The sequence below is a fragment of the Triturus cristatus genome, chromosome 5_2 (genome assembly GCF_964204655.1).
Source record: "Triturus cristatus chromosome 5_2, aTriCri1.1, whole genome shotgun sequence".
NCBI classification, from domain to species: domain Eukaryota; kingdom Metazoa; phylum Chordata; class Amphibia; order Caudata; family Salamandridae; genus Triturus; species Triturus cristatus.
Window position 1 is genome coordinate 425,153,206 of NC_140588.1, and position 16,226 is coordinate 425,169,431.

General features: G+C 47.6%; 1 protein-coding gene across 1 annotated transcript in view; it reads left to right on the forward strand.

Annotated features, from left to right (window-relative positions):
* The window catches only part of LZTFL1 (leucine zipper transcription factor like 1), a 446,657-nt gene that overhangs the window by 131,205 nt on the left and 299,226 nt on the right, over window positions 1–16,226 (forward strand). Inside the window, exon 4 of the mRNA XM_085607356.1 lies at window positions 14,425–14,485. Coding sequence (XP_085463482.1) covers window positions 14,425–14,485 — 61 coding nt within the window. The remainder of the gene's footprint in view (window positions 1–14,424; window positions 14,486–16,226) is intronic.

Below are 16,226 nucleotides of genomic sequence, written 5' to 3' on the forward strand. Positions count from 1 at the left end.
ACCTATTGTACTTAGGTTTCTCAAGGGCCTCACAAATAAATTTCCTCCTACTCCTTTTATTGTACCTCAATGGGACTTAAACCTTGTTCTGACTTATCTTATGGGTTCTCCCTTCGAGCCCTTACATAAGTGTCCCTTGAGACTGTTGTCCTTTAAAACGGTTTTCCTCGTTGCTATCACCTCGGCAAGGAGGGTAAGTGAGCTTCAAGCTCTTAGTTCAAAACCCCCATTCTTGACTGTGCATGCTGAACGAATGGTGCTCCGGACCAGGGCTGCATTTTTGCCTAAAGTGGTAACTCCCTTCCATCTGGGGCAGTCCATTACCCTTCCTACCTTTTATCCTCCCCCTCACCCTTCCAAGGAGGAGGAGAGACTTCACCGCTTGGACCCAAAGAGGGCGGTGAGCTTTTACTTGGATAGGACAAAAGACTACAGGATTGATGACCAGCTCTTTGTGGGATTTGCTGGCTGCAGAAAGGGTCGTGCGGTGCACAAGCGCACCCTTTCAAGATGGATTGTGCTATGCATCAAGATCTGCTACGCCCTAGCTGGTAAGGAGCCTCCGGAGGGTTTGAGGGCTCATTCTACCAGGGCTAAGTCATCTACGTCTGCTTTATCTAGGGGTGTTCCTGTGGAGGATGTTTGTAGGGCGGCAACTTGGGCCTCCCTCCACACCTTCGCAAAACATTATTGCTTGGACACCGAGGTGAGGAGGGACGGGCATTTTGCTCGTTCCGTCCTTCAGGATTTTTTGGTATAGGGGGATGGACACCCTCCTCCGGGAGTGGGGACTGCTGTGGAATCTATTCACAAGGTGAGGAATCCACTGGCAGATGTATCCATCAGAAGAACAAGGCACTTACCTTCGGTAACGCTTTTTCTGGTGGATACAGTATCTGCCTGTGGATTCTTCACTGACCCACCCGCCTCCCCGTTGTCCATCCTTCTATACCTATAATTCTGTTGATGGTGTTTCAAATGTGTTTATTACTATCAAGGGCATTATGTTGTTTCTTGTGCCTTGCTATTTATTTTCCACACTGTGTGTGTTGATTTGCATATCATGTACTGTGTATGCTGTGTATATGTTGCTGTCAGTCCGTCCGTGTGCCTCGAAGGCACGGAAAAAAGGGGCGGAACTGACGTCATCACGCCGAGGAGGTCTTCTTATGGAGCTGGTGACGTCAGCGGAGTCGCGAGCGGAGTCGCGAGCGGAGCCGTGCCTCTGTGACGTCGTCTTCGACCTCATCGGCGTGGACTGCTACAAAAGTTTCCGAATGTTGCTGGCGCAGGGGATATTCACAAGGTGAGGAATCCACAGGCAGATACTGTATCCACCAGAAAAAGCGTTACCGAAGGTAAGTAACTTGTTCGTCCGTGCGTGGGCTATTGTCCTATCCTGGACCTAAAGTGTGCCAACAATTAAGTGTAGTAAGATACGTTTCACATGTTAGCTCTGCATCAGGCCTTCTCTCGTCTTTGTCAAGGAGATTGGATGGTGTCCATAGATCTGCAGGACACTTTTTTTGCATCCCCATTTACAAGAACAGTAGTAAATTCCCCAAGTTCCAGATAGTGGTTTCTAACTTCCAGTTCAGTGTGCTCTATGTGACCTCAAGACTGCACCAAGAGTGTTCTCCAAGTGTATGAAGTGGCGGGACATTTTCATCTACTCATACTTGGACGACTGGCCACAGAAAACCATTTCTGATGGATATATCTGCCTGTGGTTTCCTCACCTTTTGAATTACCCCCTTGAGCAGCATTCCACGTAAACCTTTCTTCCCAGCTTTCCCACGTCATAGATGACGTCATAATGGAACAGCCCCTCACGCGACTCCGTGTGACGTCATTGGAGCTATAAGGAGACTTCGTCGGTGTGCTGATGTCAGTTTCCTTTTTTCCACGTCATTGACGCGTAACAAGTTTTTTTGCAGGGCTCTCAATTTCTGGGGGTTACTTTGTTGCAAGTTTGCGGGTCTTTGTAACAGTGACCATGGCTACTCAGAGGAAGTCCGGATTCAAGCCGTGCAGGGAATGTGGGGGTCAGATGTCGATTACTGACCACCATGAAGACTGTTTGTGGTGTCTCTCATCGGACCACGATGTCGGGGAGTGTTCGTCATGGGGGCGCATGAACCCTAAGGCATTAAAGTAGAGGGAGGCCAAGTTGTTTATGGATAAAGCTAAAAAACAGAAAATAGGTCAAAGGAGGTTGAGGTCACAGTCCAAGTCGCTGACTCCGCATACCTCGAAGTCGTCGAGAAAGCATACGAATAAGCGGCGCCATGGATCTCAACGTCGTTCTTCAGAGGAGGGGATGCCGAAGTTAGGGTCTCCAGCTCACCGAAACCATCGCAAGGACGTAGTCTCTCCGTCTTCTTCTCCTGAGATGACTCCAACCCCATCTTTGGCTCCGAAACCTGTGGCTTCACTGGCACCGAAAGAAGCAACGCCTCCGCTGCCAGTCACTCCAGCTCCAGGGTCTCCGGCGCAGCAACTGGAGCCGATTGTACTGCCTCCTCGAGCGGTCTCAGAACCTGCAGTACATGATCCAGGGTATTCTGCCTTCCCGACTCCGGGTACGGATCCTTTGCATTTTCTCAATGCAATATTCGGCTTGTTGGCCAGGGCGGCTAACCCTACTGGTGCGCTGGCTGGCCCATAGGTCTGCTGACATACTCCCTGGGAGACTTGCCACCTCAGTGCCCTCAGGCACCTCTCTTGCATTTGATGCCAATAGCACCAGGGAGTTGGCTTCTCCCGACGCCGAAGTTCTCGTTGCTGGTGCAATCTCTGGAGGGGCGAGTGCCACTGGAAGGATCTTCTCCGACGCCGTCTGGCTCTGGTCCGGCGCTTGCTCGGCCATTGTCGTCTATCCCGGTGGACCTCCCTTCGACGCTGATGTCGAAGTCACCGGTGCCTAATATGGTGCCACCGACTCCGGTCCCAAGGATGAGGTCTAGAAGGGAGGCACAGAGGTTAATGGAAGAGGAGGAGTATCAAGAACAGCATGAGGAGGCTGAGGAAAGTGAGATTGTCGACCCTGACCAAGAATTTGAGGGCCTGCAGGAGGCTAGTCGCCTAGATACATCTCCTGAATGGAAGCTCTCATCTCCAAAAAGACTTCCAACGCAAGAGGTGACAACGTTTCACTCTGTGATTAGGAAGGCAGCTGATCTGCTGGATTTACCATTGCCTACAGCAGAAGTGAAGTCTAACATCTTGACGGAGGTGATCAATTCCACTTCTTCTGTCTCAGAGCCTTTGCTTCCTTTCAATGACGCTTTGACTGAGGCCATTCTGGAGGTGTGGCAGAAACCGAGGACTGCTGCTGCAGTGTCCAAGTCTGTGGCGAATAGGTATGAGGTTGCTCCAGGGGATCCTGCTTTCCTATCCACCCACCCGTCACCAGAACGTTTAGTGGTCCAAGCGTTGTGCTCCGCTAAGCAGTATGCAGGGCCATTCCCATCTACACCTGCAGACAGGGAATTCAAACGTATGGAGCAATCTGCTAAGGAAGTGTTCTCTTCAGATAGTATGGCTAACAAGGCAACTAATGCTACATTCCTGTTGGGTCGCTATATCCATGCTCTGATGGACTCAGCGAGGGTAGTGCCCCTGAAGGTTCAGGAAGATGTTCAGGGCCATTTTTCTGAGGTACTTTCTGACACTCCAGCTGCGGCTTGCCAGGTCATAAAATCTGGTAGGGACACTGCTAACTCTGTTGCCAGGGCAATGGGTTCCTCTGTTGCGACCAGGAAGCGTGCTTGGCTACGGGGGTCGGGATTCTCACCGGATGTCCAGGCTACCCTGTTAGACCTGCCTTTCGATGGAACTCGTCTATTTGGGGCCAAATCAGACTCTGCACTGCAGTGCTTTAAAGACGACAGAGCCACAGCAAGATCATTGGGTCTCCAGTCTCAATCCAGGGGCTTTGGGTACCTCCAGTTTTGTGGTTTTGGCAGGACTTTATCCTTTTGTGCCAAGCAGCAGCTGCAACAGCAGCAGCAGGCAAACCCCCTGTACAGGTCTGGCTGAATTATCCGGAACGGCCTTGTCATATGCCCGAACCTACGAAGACAGGGGCATATCATAGCCCGATGCCCATCGCAAAATGATTAATGTCTATCATAACATTTACTTGAAAGGCACCTATTTTTCATTCTGGACAGACATACCTTTGCTAATAGGATTAAATAATTTCGCTGGAAGAACTGAATCTCTTATGGAACACTTTGAGAAGCTATTTACTATTCTCTGAAGCCTTGAAAAAGTTTCTTTTGAAACGAAACACGTGTCGGCTGCCGGTCCAACGCATGTGGAAGGATTACTGTATCAAGCTTTCCATCGTTGAAACATATGTCATCTGTTTCCAAACATATGATCTAAATGTGTTTGATTGATATGTTTACTCTATTGAACAAGCAAGTAATGAAATTTTGAATTGCTCTATGAAACTTACTGTTTGTAAATACATCAAATAAAAAATCTTTTTGTATGAATCAAAATTAAACTGACTTGAGTGCAGAGGTTTATCTATAGTCTTTGCCCCTGTACAGGTCATACAGAGGAAAGGGCAGAGGTCGTCTGCGAGGTTCAGCTCAGCAGCAAGTTTCCTTCTCCTCCTCCTCTTCTGCCCCTCCAACTGGTACGGCAGGGAAACAGCTCTAGCTCCCCATCCTAGAGCATGTTTGTCCCGTGGGAGGACAGGTGTCCAATTTTCTACAGAATTGAAGGCCGTTTACTTTAGATCTTTGGGTGGTCTCCCCAACCTCCCCTGTTCCCCCCCCCCCCCAAATCAGGGTTGGTGCTTGGAAGCTCACCTCCTGCTTCTCCAGCAGGAAGACCTATCTTTACTACATAAAGGTGTGATTGAGGTGGTTCCGGGGCAGGAAAGGGGTCAGGGATGCTACTCCCGGTACTTCCTGATTCCCAAAAAGGACGGTCGCTTGAGGGCAATCCTAGACCTCAGGGTCTTGAATGTTTACCTCAAGCAGTAGAAATTCAAGATGTTGACCCTGGCTCAGGTTCTCCTTGCGCTGCAGAAAGAAGACTGGATGGTGTTGATCGATTTGCAGGATGCGTATTTTCACATTCCCATCCTGAATACGCATCGGAAGTATCTCCGTTTTACGGTGGGGTCTCAACATTACCAGTTTGCAGTCCTTCCGTTCGGTCTTACTTCCATACCTCGTGCCTTCACAAAGGTGATGGAAGTGGTAGCAGCGCATCTCAGAAGTTCGGGATTCCTGTTTTCCCCTATCTCGACAACTGGCTGCTCAAAGCAAAGTCGCCAGAGAGGGTGCTGCATTATTTGCAGGTAGCAACGCTGCTGTTGTTCGACTTGGGGTTTTCGATAAATGTATCCAAATCTCGCCTGGTGCCCTCTCAGTGCAACCTGTTCATAGGGGCAGTACTGGACACTATGTGAGTTTTGCCTTCCTGCCTCTACAGAGGATTCAAGACATTCAGGCTATGATTCCACTTTTTCAGAATGGAGCGGTTGTTCTATTCCTGAAGGTCTTACGTCTGCTCTGTCTGTTCGCTTCCTGCATACTGTTGGTCAACCATGCACGCTGGCATATGAGGGCCCTCCAGTGGTGCCTCTGCTGGGAGTGGCTTCAACACAACGGAGATCTCAAAGAGGTGGTCAGGATCTTCAGAGACACTGCAGCTGATCTGTTATGGTGGAATGTTTCAGGCAACCTGTCTCAAGGTCAGCCATTTCAACCTCCTCCGGTGGCCACAGTGATAACGGATGCCTCCACTCTAGGGTGGGGAGCTCATCTGGTGGATCTGGAGGTCAAAGATCTTTGGTCTCAAGAGGATTGTTTCACATCCATCTTCTGGAATAGCAGGAGATATGTTTGGCTTTCAAGGCCTTTCTTTCCTCCCTTCGCAGTCAGTGGGTTCAGGTCTTGATGGACAGCTCTTCCGCAATGTGGTACATCAACAAGCAGGGAGGAGTGGTGGTGTATAGTCTCTGGTTAGAGGCTCGGCGGCTCTGGTCCTGGCTTCAGGACCATCAGATTTGGGTGATCGCAAATCATCTGGCCGGAGAGCTGAATGTGCATGCGGACAGTCTCAGTTGGTAGTACTCAGCCGATCACCGGTGGCGTCTCCATCCAGAGGTGTTTCATCACATTTTCAGGATTTGGGCCTTTCCTTGGTTGGACCTATTTGCCACTCACAAGAACGCACACTGCCCATCCTCTGCTGTTGCCAGTATCCGATGCGGGGAAGCGTTGGGGGGCGCATTGCAGTTATATTGGGGCTCACAGCTTCTGTACGCGTTTCCTCCCATACCCTTGATTCTTCTAGTTCTGAGGAAGATTTGCCAAGACCGGGCCCAAGTCATATTGATCGCCCCGGATTGGTCACTAAGGGTGTGGTACACAGACCTTCTTTACCTCTCATTGCACCCTTTGCTTAGTCATCCTCTCAGGGCAGACCTCCTCTCGCAGTCGCAGGGGCACCTCCAGAGCCTACACCTTCATGCCTAGAGATTGAACCGGGCAACCTGAGCTCTCTCTCTCTCTCTCTCTCTCTCACCAGATGTTGTGGATGTCATTTTTTCGGCCAGGAAACACTCCATTAAATTAGTCTATTCTAGTAGGTGGGCCAGGTTTGTTAAATGGTGTGGAGAAAGATCGATTGATCCTTTGCAGGCCCATTTGTCTGATTTTCTGATATTCTCTCTTTCCCTGTCTCAACAGGGTTGTGCAGTAGCTACTGTTAAAAGCTACTGGTCTGCCTTGTCAGCTTTTCTCTTTTTACCAGACCAACCCTCATTTTTTAAATCTTCCTTAGTTGTGAGATTCATTAAGGGTCTCATAAATAAGTTTCTTCCCACTTCTTTTATGATGCCTCAGTGAGATTTAAATGTGTTTCTCGCTTTCTTGTTGGGTTCTCCCTTTGAACCATTACATAGTTGTCCTTTAAGGTTCTTAGCATTTAAGACAATATTTCTGGTTGCAATCCCTTCCGCAAGGAGGGTGAGTGAGTTGCAGGCTCTTAGCTCCAAGCCTCCATTTATTTCATTCCATGCGGATAAGATGGTTCTTAGGACCAGAGCTTCTTTCCTGCCTAAGGTGGTCACCCTTTTCCACCTATGGCAATCCATCACTTTTCCCACTTTCTGTCCTCCCCCTCACCCTCCTAAGGAGGAGGAGAGACTTCACCGCCTGGACCCTAAGAGGGTGGTAAGCTACTTCCTGGACAGGACTAAGGACTCCAGGGTGGACGACTAACTCTTCATTGGATATGTGGACAAGATGATGAGCAAGGCTGTCCACAAAAGAATGCTGTCCAAGTGGCTCACCCTCTGTATTAAGAGCTGCAACGCCTTGGCCAAGAAGGAGCCTCCTGAAGGTATTCAAGCTCATTCGACTTTTGCTTGAGGTGTCCCTGTTGTAGACATCTGCAAGGTGGCAACTTTGGCCTTACTCCTCACTTTTGCAATGCACTATTGCTTGGACTCGGAGGTGAGGAGGACCGGCCATTTTGCACATTCTGTGCTGCAGGATTTTTTGGTATAGGTAGGCAGGCACCCTCTGCCTGCAGCGGGATTGCTTGGGGATTCAATTGAAAGGCAAGGAATCCACAGGCAGATGTATCCATCAGAAGAACAAGTTACTTACCTTTGGTAACTCTTTTTCTGGTGGATATAGTATCTGCCTGTGGATTCCTCACTGACCCATCCGCCTCCTCGTTGGCTGCCTGCGTATACTGAAAAATATTCAATGTATATCTTGTGTAATTTATTGTTAAAATCATGTGATGGTTGACTCTAGGAAATGTCTGTGATTAGAAGTTTCTGGTTGTGGCTATGTTTGTATACTGGGTATACTTGTGAAAATATTGTTGATGCACCCGTTCGCCTCGAAGGCATGGAAGAAATGGGTGGAACTGATGTCAGCATGCGACGATTTCTTCTTATGCCTCTGATGACGTCACGCGGAGTCACATGCGGAGCCGTTCCATTGTGACGTCCTTGTGGATGTGGGAGAGCTGGGAATAAAGGTTTCAGTGGAATGCTGTGCATGGGGGTAATTCAAAAGGTGAGAAATCCATAGGCAGATACTGTATCCACCAGAAAAAGGTAAGTAACTTGTTTTTCTGCACTACACCTTCAATATATAGATGACCTGCATCTTTTCTCAGAACTTGGTCTGTAAATGAGTCCATCATGTTCCATATTCTAACCAATTCAACGTCAGTCCATGGGAGCCACGTTCATGGCAAAATTGTCTCCTTTAGAAGAAAGGCTGTCATCTATAATTTTGAAGATTCTCTTGAGCACCATCGGCCAGGAAGGTCTCCTCACTTATAGTCAGTATGGCATCATGCACATTCTTGGACCCGGTGCCAGGAATGTGCATCAGAAGTACTGATAAGATCAGTTGTCCCAGAAGATGGGAGACTTGCAAGAGAATATTTACATGTGTAGCAATGCCATTCAGTCCCTCTCATGTTGGTGATGAGATCCCATATGCTAAAAAGGGTTAATTTCCATAAACCTCCAACTTCAATTATGTAACATGTGCCTGGCTTCTCCAGATTCCTCTTCTGCTTCTTCTTCAACTAAACTCATGCTCAATATTGAATCTCAGCATGGAAAATAGGCTCATGAAATATGGCCGAGGCAAACTGAGCAAACCTGATCGAAGTCATACTTTTTATGTCTGCAGCAGCTACTTTCAACATATGGGCAGCATTTTTTTTGCATAGACCTTTTCTTGTATTATACTCTGTCCAGAATTTTCTGGCAGAGGTAGAACACCTGCTATTGTTATGGACCGCAGAACCAGTCCCTCCACTCAATCCTGTAGGAGCCAGTTTTCACCCCATTCTGACCCTGTAAAATCTAAAGTAGTTTTACACCATTGAGAAGTCCAAAATGCTGCTGGTGGCATAGATTTCAATAGCAGCTAAGCCAATCTGTGTAGAGGACATATATTTGCTTGTTCCTATGCTTTCGTGTAGAAGGTCAGTACTACTAAATGTAAACAATCTGCTACTCTAATATCTTAACACAGCTGCAACGGTTTGCAACAAATGTTTTGTAGCTTCAAAACATTCACTACTCTATTATCTGGATAATCAGCTGGTAAGGACACCATCTTTAGTCTGGTCTCGGCTTGCAATAGCCTTCCTTCCATAAGTGATATTGACTGCCATCGAGGCTGCTGCCGATACCTTCTCTAACACATTTCAGTCTTAGTCATTTGGGCCCGAGGGTTTTGAACTTTCAAGTATCCAGAATTTGAATTGTCTCCAATGCCAGGATATATATGTCTTATGCACTGTTTCACCTGGTGGAGAACTGAGACCAGTTTCTGGTCTGCCAATCCTGATCTATGCAACTCTTCCGCTAATGTCCTGCTATTATAGGCTTTTCACTCTTAAACGTTAATCTACTGAAGGGCACTACGCTCGACAATCACGCGCTTAGAGGCGCAGCTGGATGCGATTGATGTAGAGGCGCGTCGGTCGCCCTCCGACGAGATATTTGCTAAGCGCTTGAGCTTCCTGTCAGACTTTCGGGAGGCTGCGGATAAGGAGATCCTATATCTGGGGAAATATCATGTGGCTCGGCGGGATGGGGAGGGGGATCGGCCGGGGCGCACGCTCGCACAGGTTTTGAGACCGCCGTATAGTAAGTCCCTGATAACCGAAGTGCGGGGAGTAGATGGTACGCTCCGCGCACAGCCCGCTGAGATTCGGGATGAATTCCTGGCCTATTATACTGAGTTGTATACCTCCAAATTGGGTGAATCCACTGCCGCTCGGGACGCCTACCTGTCTGAGATCGCGCTTGTGTTTCTGGATAGGGGCATGCAGGAATTTATGGCGGAGCCCATAACAGTGGCGGAGGTACGGGGAGCGATTAAAGTGCTCCGGAGCTCTTCTGCTCCGGGTCTTGATGGCTTCTCCGGAGATTTTTACAAGGCCTTCTCGGATCTGTTGGCGCCTAGGCTCATAGAGGTCTATGCGGAGGCGTTGGAGCGTGGTTCGCTCCCGGCTACTCTACGAGAGGCGGTCGTGGTCCTGCTCCCGAAGCCAAACAAGGACCCATCGCTGTGTGGGTCGTATAGACCCCTTTCCCTCTTAAACACCGACTATAAGATTTTAGCCAAAATAGTGGCCAACAGACTCTCCCAACTTATGGAGTTCATTATCTCGCCCATGCAGTCAGGCTTTGTCCCACCTCGCTCGACGTCGCTGAATTTGCGGACGTTATTCACGGTTTTGCACAGAATTAACCCAGCCACACCTGCGGCTGCGATCCTACTTGACACCGAGAAGGCGTTTGACTCCTTAGAATGGCCATTCTTTCTTGCCGTTATGGAACGCATGGGCATGCCGGCGAATTTTCTGGCCACGATTCGTCTCCTCTATAGCCGCCCCACGGCACGTCTGCGTATAAACGGTACGTTATCCCGCCCTTTCTCCCTAACGCGTGGCACGCGCCAGGGCTGTCCGCTTTCCCCGCTCTTGTTCATTTTAGCCATGGACCCCCTGATACGGCATTTCCAGGAACGGCACCTCCACAGGGGTCTCCAGTTTAGGATGGGCCCGTTGCTGGCCTCCCTTTACGCAGACGACACTATCCTGTATGTAAGGGAACCACAGGTCAATCTTGCCCCCCTGATTCGTGAGATCCTGCGCTTTGGTGGCCACTCGGGACTGGGCATAAACTGGCACAAATCTATCATATTCCCATTGACTAGCGGCACCTCCCCGTGGCAGTGTGAGTTCCCATTGGAGTGGTGCTCAGACTCAGTACGCTACTTAGGCATTCAGATCCATTTGCGCACAGACGAAATCATCCGCCTTAACTATGGCTGCGCTGTGGCGCGGTTGGAGACGCAGGTGGAGGGTTGGCTGCGCCTCCCGCTCTCCATGTCGGCCAGAATAGCCATCATAAAAATGATAGTGCTCCCCAAATTTCTGTATCTTTTTAACAATATCCCTATTCCCCTCACTCGGTCTTTCTTTTCCACCTTGAGGTCCCTCCTGATCCGACTGGTCTGGGGCGGGAAGCACCCCCGAATTCGTTGGAAGACTCTCACACTCCCACAGGATAGGGGAGGCCTCGGCATACCGGATCTGTATCTATACTATCTGGTCGCGCAGTGTGCGCATGCTTATGCCTGGTACCATCCGGACGCTCGGATCCCGTTTTTGCGCCCTGAGGCAGACTTTGTGCTCCCAGGTCAGTTGGCTGCCGTTTTGCCCAAGGGTATCCCCAGAAACCCAGTAGATATCCAAACAGTGTCCACCACTAGCTGGGCCTGGAAGAAACTTTTGAACTATTTAGCTCACCCTCGCCTATATTCCTCTTCGCTTCCTATTCGCAACCCGGGACTACTGCCGGGCACGGACGAGGCACTTGTGCAGCGAACGTTGAGTAAATTTAACCTCACCAAGATGGGAGATTTATACCCGGAAGGGCACATATTCTCGGCGTCGGAAGAGACGCGCTTTAGCGAGGCTACATTCATGGACAGATTCGTTCTGCGCCGACTCTATTGCGTGGCCAGGGCGGCAATTGAAGGGTTCCCCCTTGAGCCTGCTTCCTTTGAACCCCTTACCATCATTATTGACAGAGATACGGGGGCCCATATAGTCTCGAGGCTGTACAAGGCGTGTGCGGCTTTGCTCCCTTGTGTGGAGGACCGGGCGCGGGCGGAATGGGAGACGGACCTGGGTAGGCCTATCACGGATGAACAGTGGACGGCCTGCTGTAAGGTTACTGCTACGGTGTCTCTGAACAGTCGTCACAAACTCCTTCACTATAAATTCCTCCGCCGTTGGTACGTGACCCCAGACAGACTCCGTTCCATTGACCCTGCACGACCTCACCTCTGTTGGAAGTGCGCAGCACCACATGCAGACTTCGCACACTTGTCCTGGACCTGTCCGAGGCTGCAAACATTCTGGACACAAGTCTACAAGGTCTTGGAAGACATGTTAGAGCTTACACTTGTTCCCACTTCGGAGGTGGCGTTGTTGGGCTATACAGCAAATTTCCCTAAAAACGTTCGTAGGTTGGCCGCTGTGGGTCTACTTCTGGCTAAACGAGAAATCGCCAGGCGCTGGGGGGATAGACGGGCCCCTACGGTCCAATCGTGGCTCACTGCCATGGCGTTTTGCAGCACGAATAGCGAACTCTACTCCAGTCTCCTTCCCGCGGCAGCGCGTCCTAGGGATATCTGGGGCCCTTACAAATCATACATTGCAGGCCTTCCCGGCTCCCCCTCGTCGCCCACACATTCCGGTATAGTTCCAACGGGAGTAGGGTAGGCGAGGTGACATGGGCGTTGGGAGGCTGGGGACGTCGAGGTCGGACTGGGATGGTGTGTTCCATGGGGCGTTTGTTATGGGGGGGTGGTTGGCATGGTATGCACATGGGTAGCGGACTATGCGTGGAGGGAGGGAGTGGCTAGGGACCATGGGCATGAATGGGCGCTGCCAGTCTCCTCTGTTTCAGGTTGGGCAAGTACTGATGGGGGAATGAGCAAAGGGGGTTCTGATATTGGATGCCACTCATAACTTACATATATTGCAAGGGAGCTGGAAATGTTTTGATGTACCTCCTTACTTTGTCATCGGTGAATGCACAGCTAACATTTGTGTACCGTTTGATTTTGCAAATCTAAATAAAGCTTTAAAAAAAAAAAACAACGTTAATCTACTGAAACAAGATATGAGCCTTCCACCCCTCTCTCCTGCAGCATTCCCCAGCCTTCAGTTACATCCGATTTTTACTGGTGCTCGCTGTAGGAAGATAGGTGCTAAAAGTACAGATGAAATGTATCCCTCCACAAGTATGCTGACCTTATAAGTTGTTTCCTTGCCCTACAATCTTCCAGGATCTGGTCTACGTTTGTTATTATTTACATGTTCAACACATAGTGCAATTAGATCATCAAGAAGACCAGTATTTACTCCCCTCCAATTTACCTGCTGACATTGGGGACCTGGCAGTAGAAGATTTCCATATGCCTTCCTTCTAGTGCTCCAGATTGCAGTGTTCCAAGCACGTGCTTTCACACACCCCGTAAATTAATTATCTGGCTATTGGTCCTGTAATTTATCTCCTGTCTAATAGTAAGAAAGCTTGGGTCTTTCATTAATCGCATGAGGTGTTGGATGAGTAAAATGAAGACTGAAATTCAGAAGACTGTTTTAGCGAATTATGACAAACCAAGGGCCCCATGCATCAACCGAAAAACCGGTCGCACACGCGCAGATTCGCAGAATCTGCCCCTTTGCAACCGGTATTTTTGCATTTGGGATGCATCATCCCAAATGCAAAAATCACAATTTAAGTAATCGCTAAAATAGCTATAACTTAAATTGCAATTGCATTTAGGGAATCCCAAATTACGATTCCCTAAATGCAATGCATGATGCAATCGCAAATAGCGATTTCGCTACTAGGGGTCACAAATTACCATCAATTTGAACTTGAAGGTAATTTGCAAAAACTTCCATGTTACACACACACACCTTGGGGCATGTGTGTGCGCAACATCTGCACCCATGCATATTTCAGGGGTGTAACAGGGTGTCCGTTTGGTACCCTTGCATCCTTGAAATTGCATGCGCAATTTGCGAATACCTATTCGGTACTCTCAAATTGCACATGCAATTCCCATTCATTCTTATGGGCCTGTAGGCCCATAGGAATGAATGGGAAGCCATTCCTTAATTACGACTCGCAATTTTTGAGTCACAATTAAGTAATGTTGAGGAATCGCTATTCTTTTAGCAATTCCTAGATGCATAGACTTTTGCGATTCCATAATTGTGATACCTTAATAATCGCAATTAAGGAATCCCAAAATCCTACCTTGATGCATGTGCCCCTAAGTCTCTAAACAACCTTGAACTCAAGCTTCTGTTTCTTGATCTATTACAGTTCACAAGATGAGAAGCGTGATCCCTTATGTAATTATGGATGTATTAATTTACCTAGTAGTTAAGTACAGCGTCACACTTAGCCTCCTAGCAATTTTAAGAGTACTTAGTTGTCCAGAAATATTTGCAGAGGAAAGTTTTTGTTGGTAGTTAGAATCCAACCGACGGCTATTCCATTCCGTCCCCTAATCCATTGTGCGAACACGGCTGTGCACTGTACATTTGAGACTGTGTATCATGAATGAGGGAGTGCATGGTGACTGGTTGTGCACGATCCAAAAATCGGTGGCTGACACACGCCAAACTTTTCAGATCCAAAATATTGTTTGTGCACTAAGACTGATTTTTGGGTCTTAGCCCAGTGTTTTACTAGCAAAAAGATCCAACATTGTATAACCGTTTTATACATCACAAGAGCCTATGCTTGTCAGATTTGCCCACTGAAGCCTGCTGATATGCTAACATTGAATTCTTTTCTTTCTTCTCCTTAAGGGAATTATTAGAACAAGTTGCAGAATTTGAAAAGTCTGAGTTTAAATCGTCAAGCAAGAAGGTAGAGATAAGTATTTTTCTGGGTTTTCAAATAATGCTTTCTTGATGGGGGAAATTACTACAAATGTTTGTTTCTCATGTACACCAGTATATGGGTGGCTACCTGGTGGGTGGTGCTTCAGGTGACTAATGACTAGATTTCTCAAATCATGGACCTACTTGCTAATGCATGTATAGTTTGTTGATCAGTGTCCATCTTGCAATATGTGAAAGGATTTTTTCTACCTCTTGTTCCAAATAAGAGGCCGTGCAAATATTCTGAAAATCACAAAGCAATTGAATATTTATCAAATTATTTTCTTTTATTAACACTGAACAGATAGGGACAAAGCCAAAACAAATGTCTTATTAACACATGTACACAGAGAACGTCCATGCATACGTTGAAATAGATCACACATAAATGCACATACACAGACAAATTAGAACACCTACAGCAGGTACCCGTGTAAGCCGTCCACTAGACATGTAGTTCCTCAGCCACACAGACAAGCACACTAAGGATCAACATACACTAGTAAACACAGAGTCCCCTATAAAACATCCAGTCAAACACCATACATATCTGCACACACATAGGCATGCTTCTAGTCTTCTTAATCTTAGACAATCTTTGGAGGAAATCAACTCAGAGCAGACAAAACAGAGGTGTGTCAACAACCTTTTAATCTTTTTCTGCCTTTTTGAGAAATCACTTAATTGTGGTCACTGAATGTGTCAGTCTTCATGCCCACACAATTCATTTTCTCCTTTCATGATTACCTGCTGGCATCTGTTTCCTTCCTTGGCCTCTAATTTTGCAACACTCCCATTGTGTGTTTTTGCCTCTGTAGTACTAACGTGCAACACATTGCCATATTCCAGGTTACAAGTTGTACATCAATCACTGAGTAACATGCCTTGGTCTTTCTACACTGCAAATCATTATCAGATAAGTTGGTTCAATTGAAGCAAACAAAGTCCGTAACTCACAGCATGCGAGTCTTGTTAAATAACAGCACAGAATCAAGGCTTAGGATCTCATATTTGTAGAGCAGTCTGGTAACCCTCTTTCACATCACTTGCTATCACTAAGTTTACCTTCTTAGTTTTCTAGCCAAGCTATTCATTTGGTGTGTGTTAATCTTAATGCTAGTGAGGAGCCTTGCCGATCCCTTGTGGCATTACCTTTTCTATCCCCCTTCCTAATACAACGCAACATGGCTTTGTAGCTGTGTTCATTCTCTCTCATTACACGAACCAACCCCAAAAATAGGATTCTAAGACTCCACTTTGTATAATGATGTTGAATTGTGTTTCCGTGCGTTTTCTGCTGTCTTTGATGGCCCCTTTACATTTCTGAAGTATTATCGACAAAACAGACAAAGCATAAAGTCATTCCGTGGTCTTTGCCCCTTAACAGAAAGAAATGTTTTAGGTTCAGACTATACCAAAAAAGTCTGCTCCCCGCCTCTTTTCATATAGATGTTCCCTTTGTGGCATCTTACCCTTCCCGTATTTCTGAAGGCATTTCATGGATCAGACCCTTCATTGCTTTGGTATGCCATGCAATGTTTTTTTTTCTATGGGATGTCGCATGCTTGAGAGACAAACCCGTCATCTATTGTGGCACAATATCTGCCTGGGTGCGTTAGCTGAGTGATCATCCCCTAGACCTCTCCCCATTATGAGAGAGAGTTCCTGACTTATTTCAATTTCCATTGCAGGAAAGAAATTATAGCAATCCCTGCCTCTTATTTGGT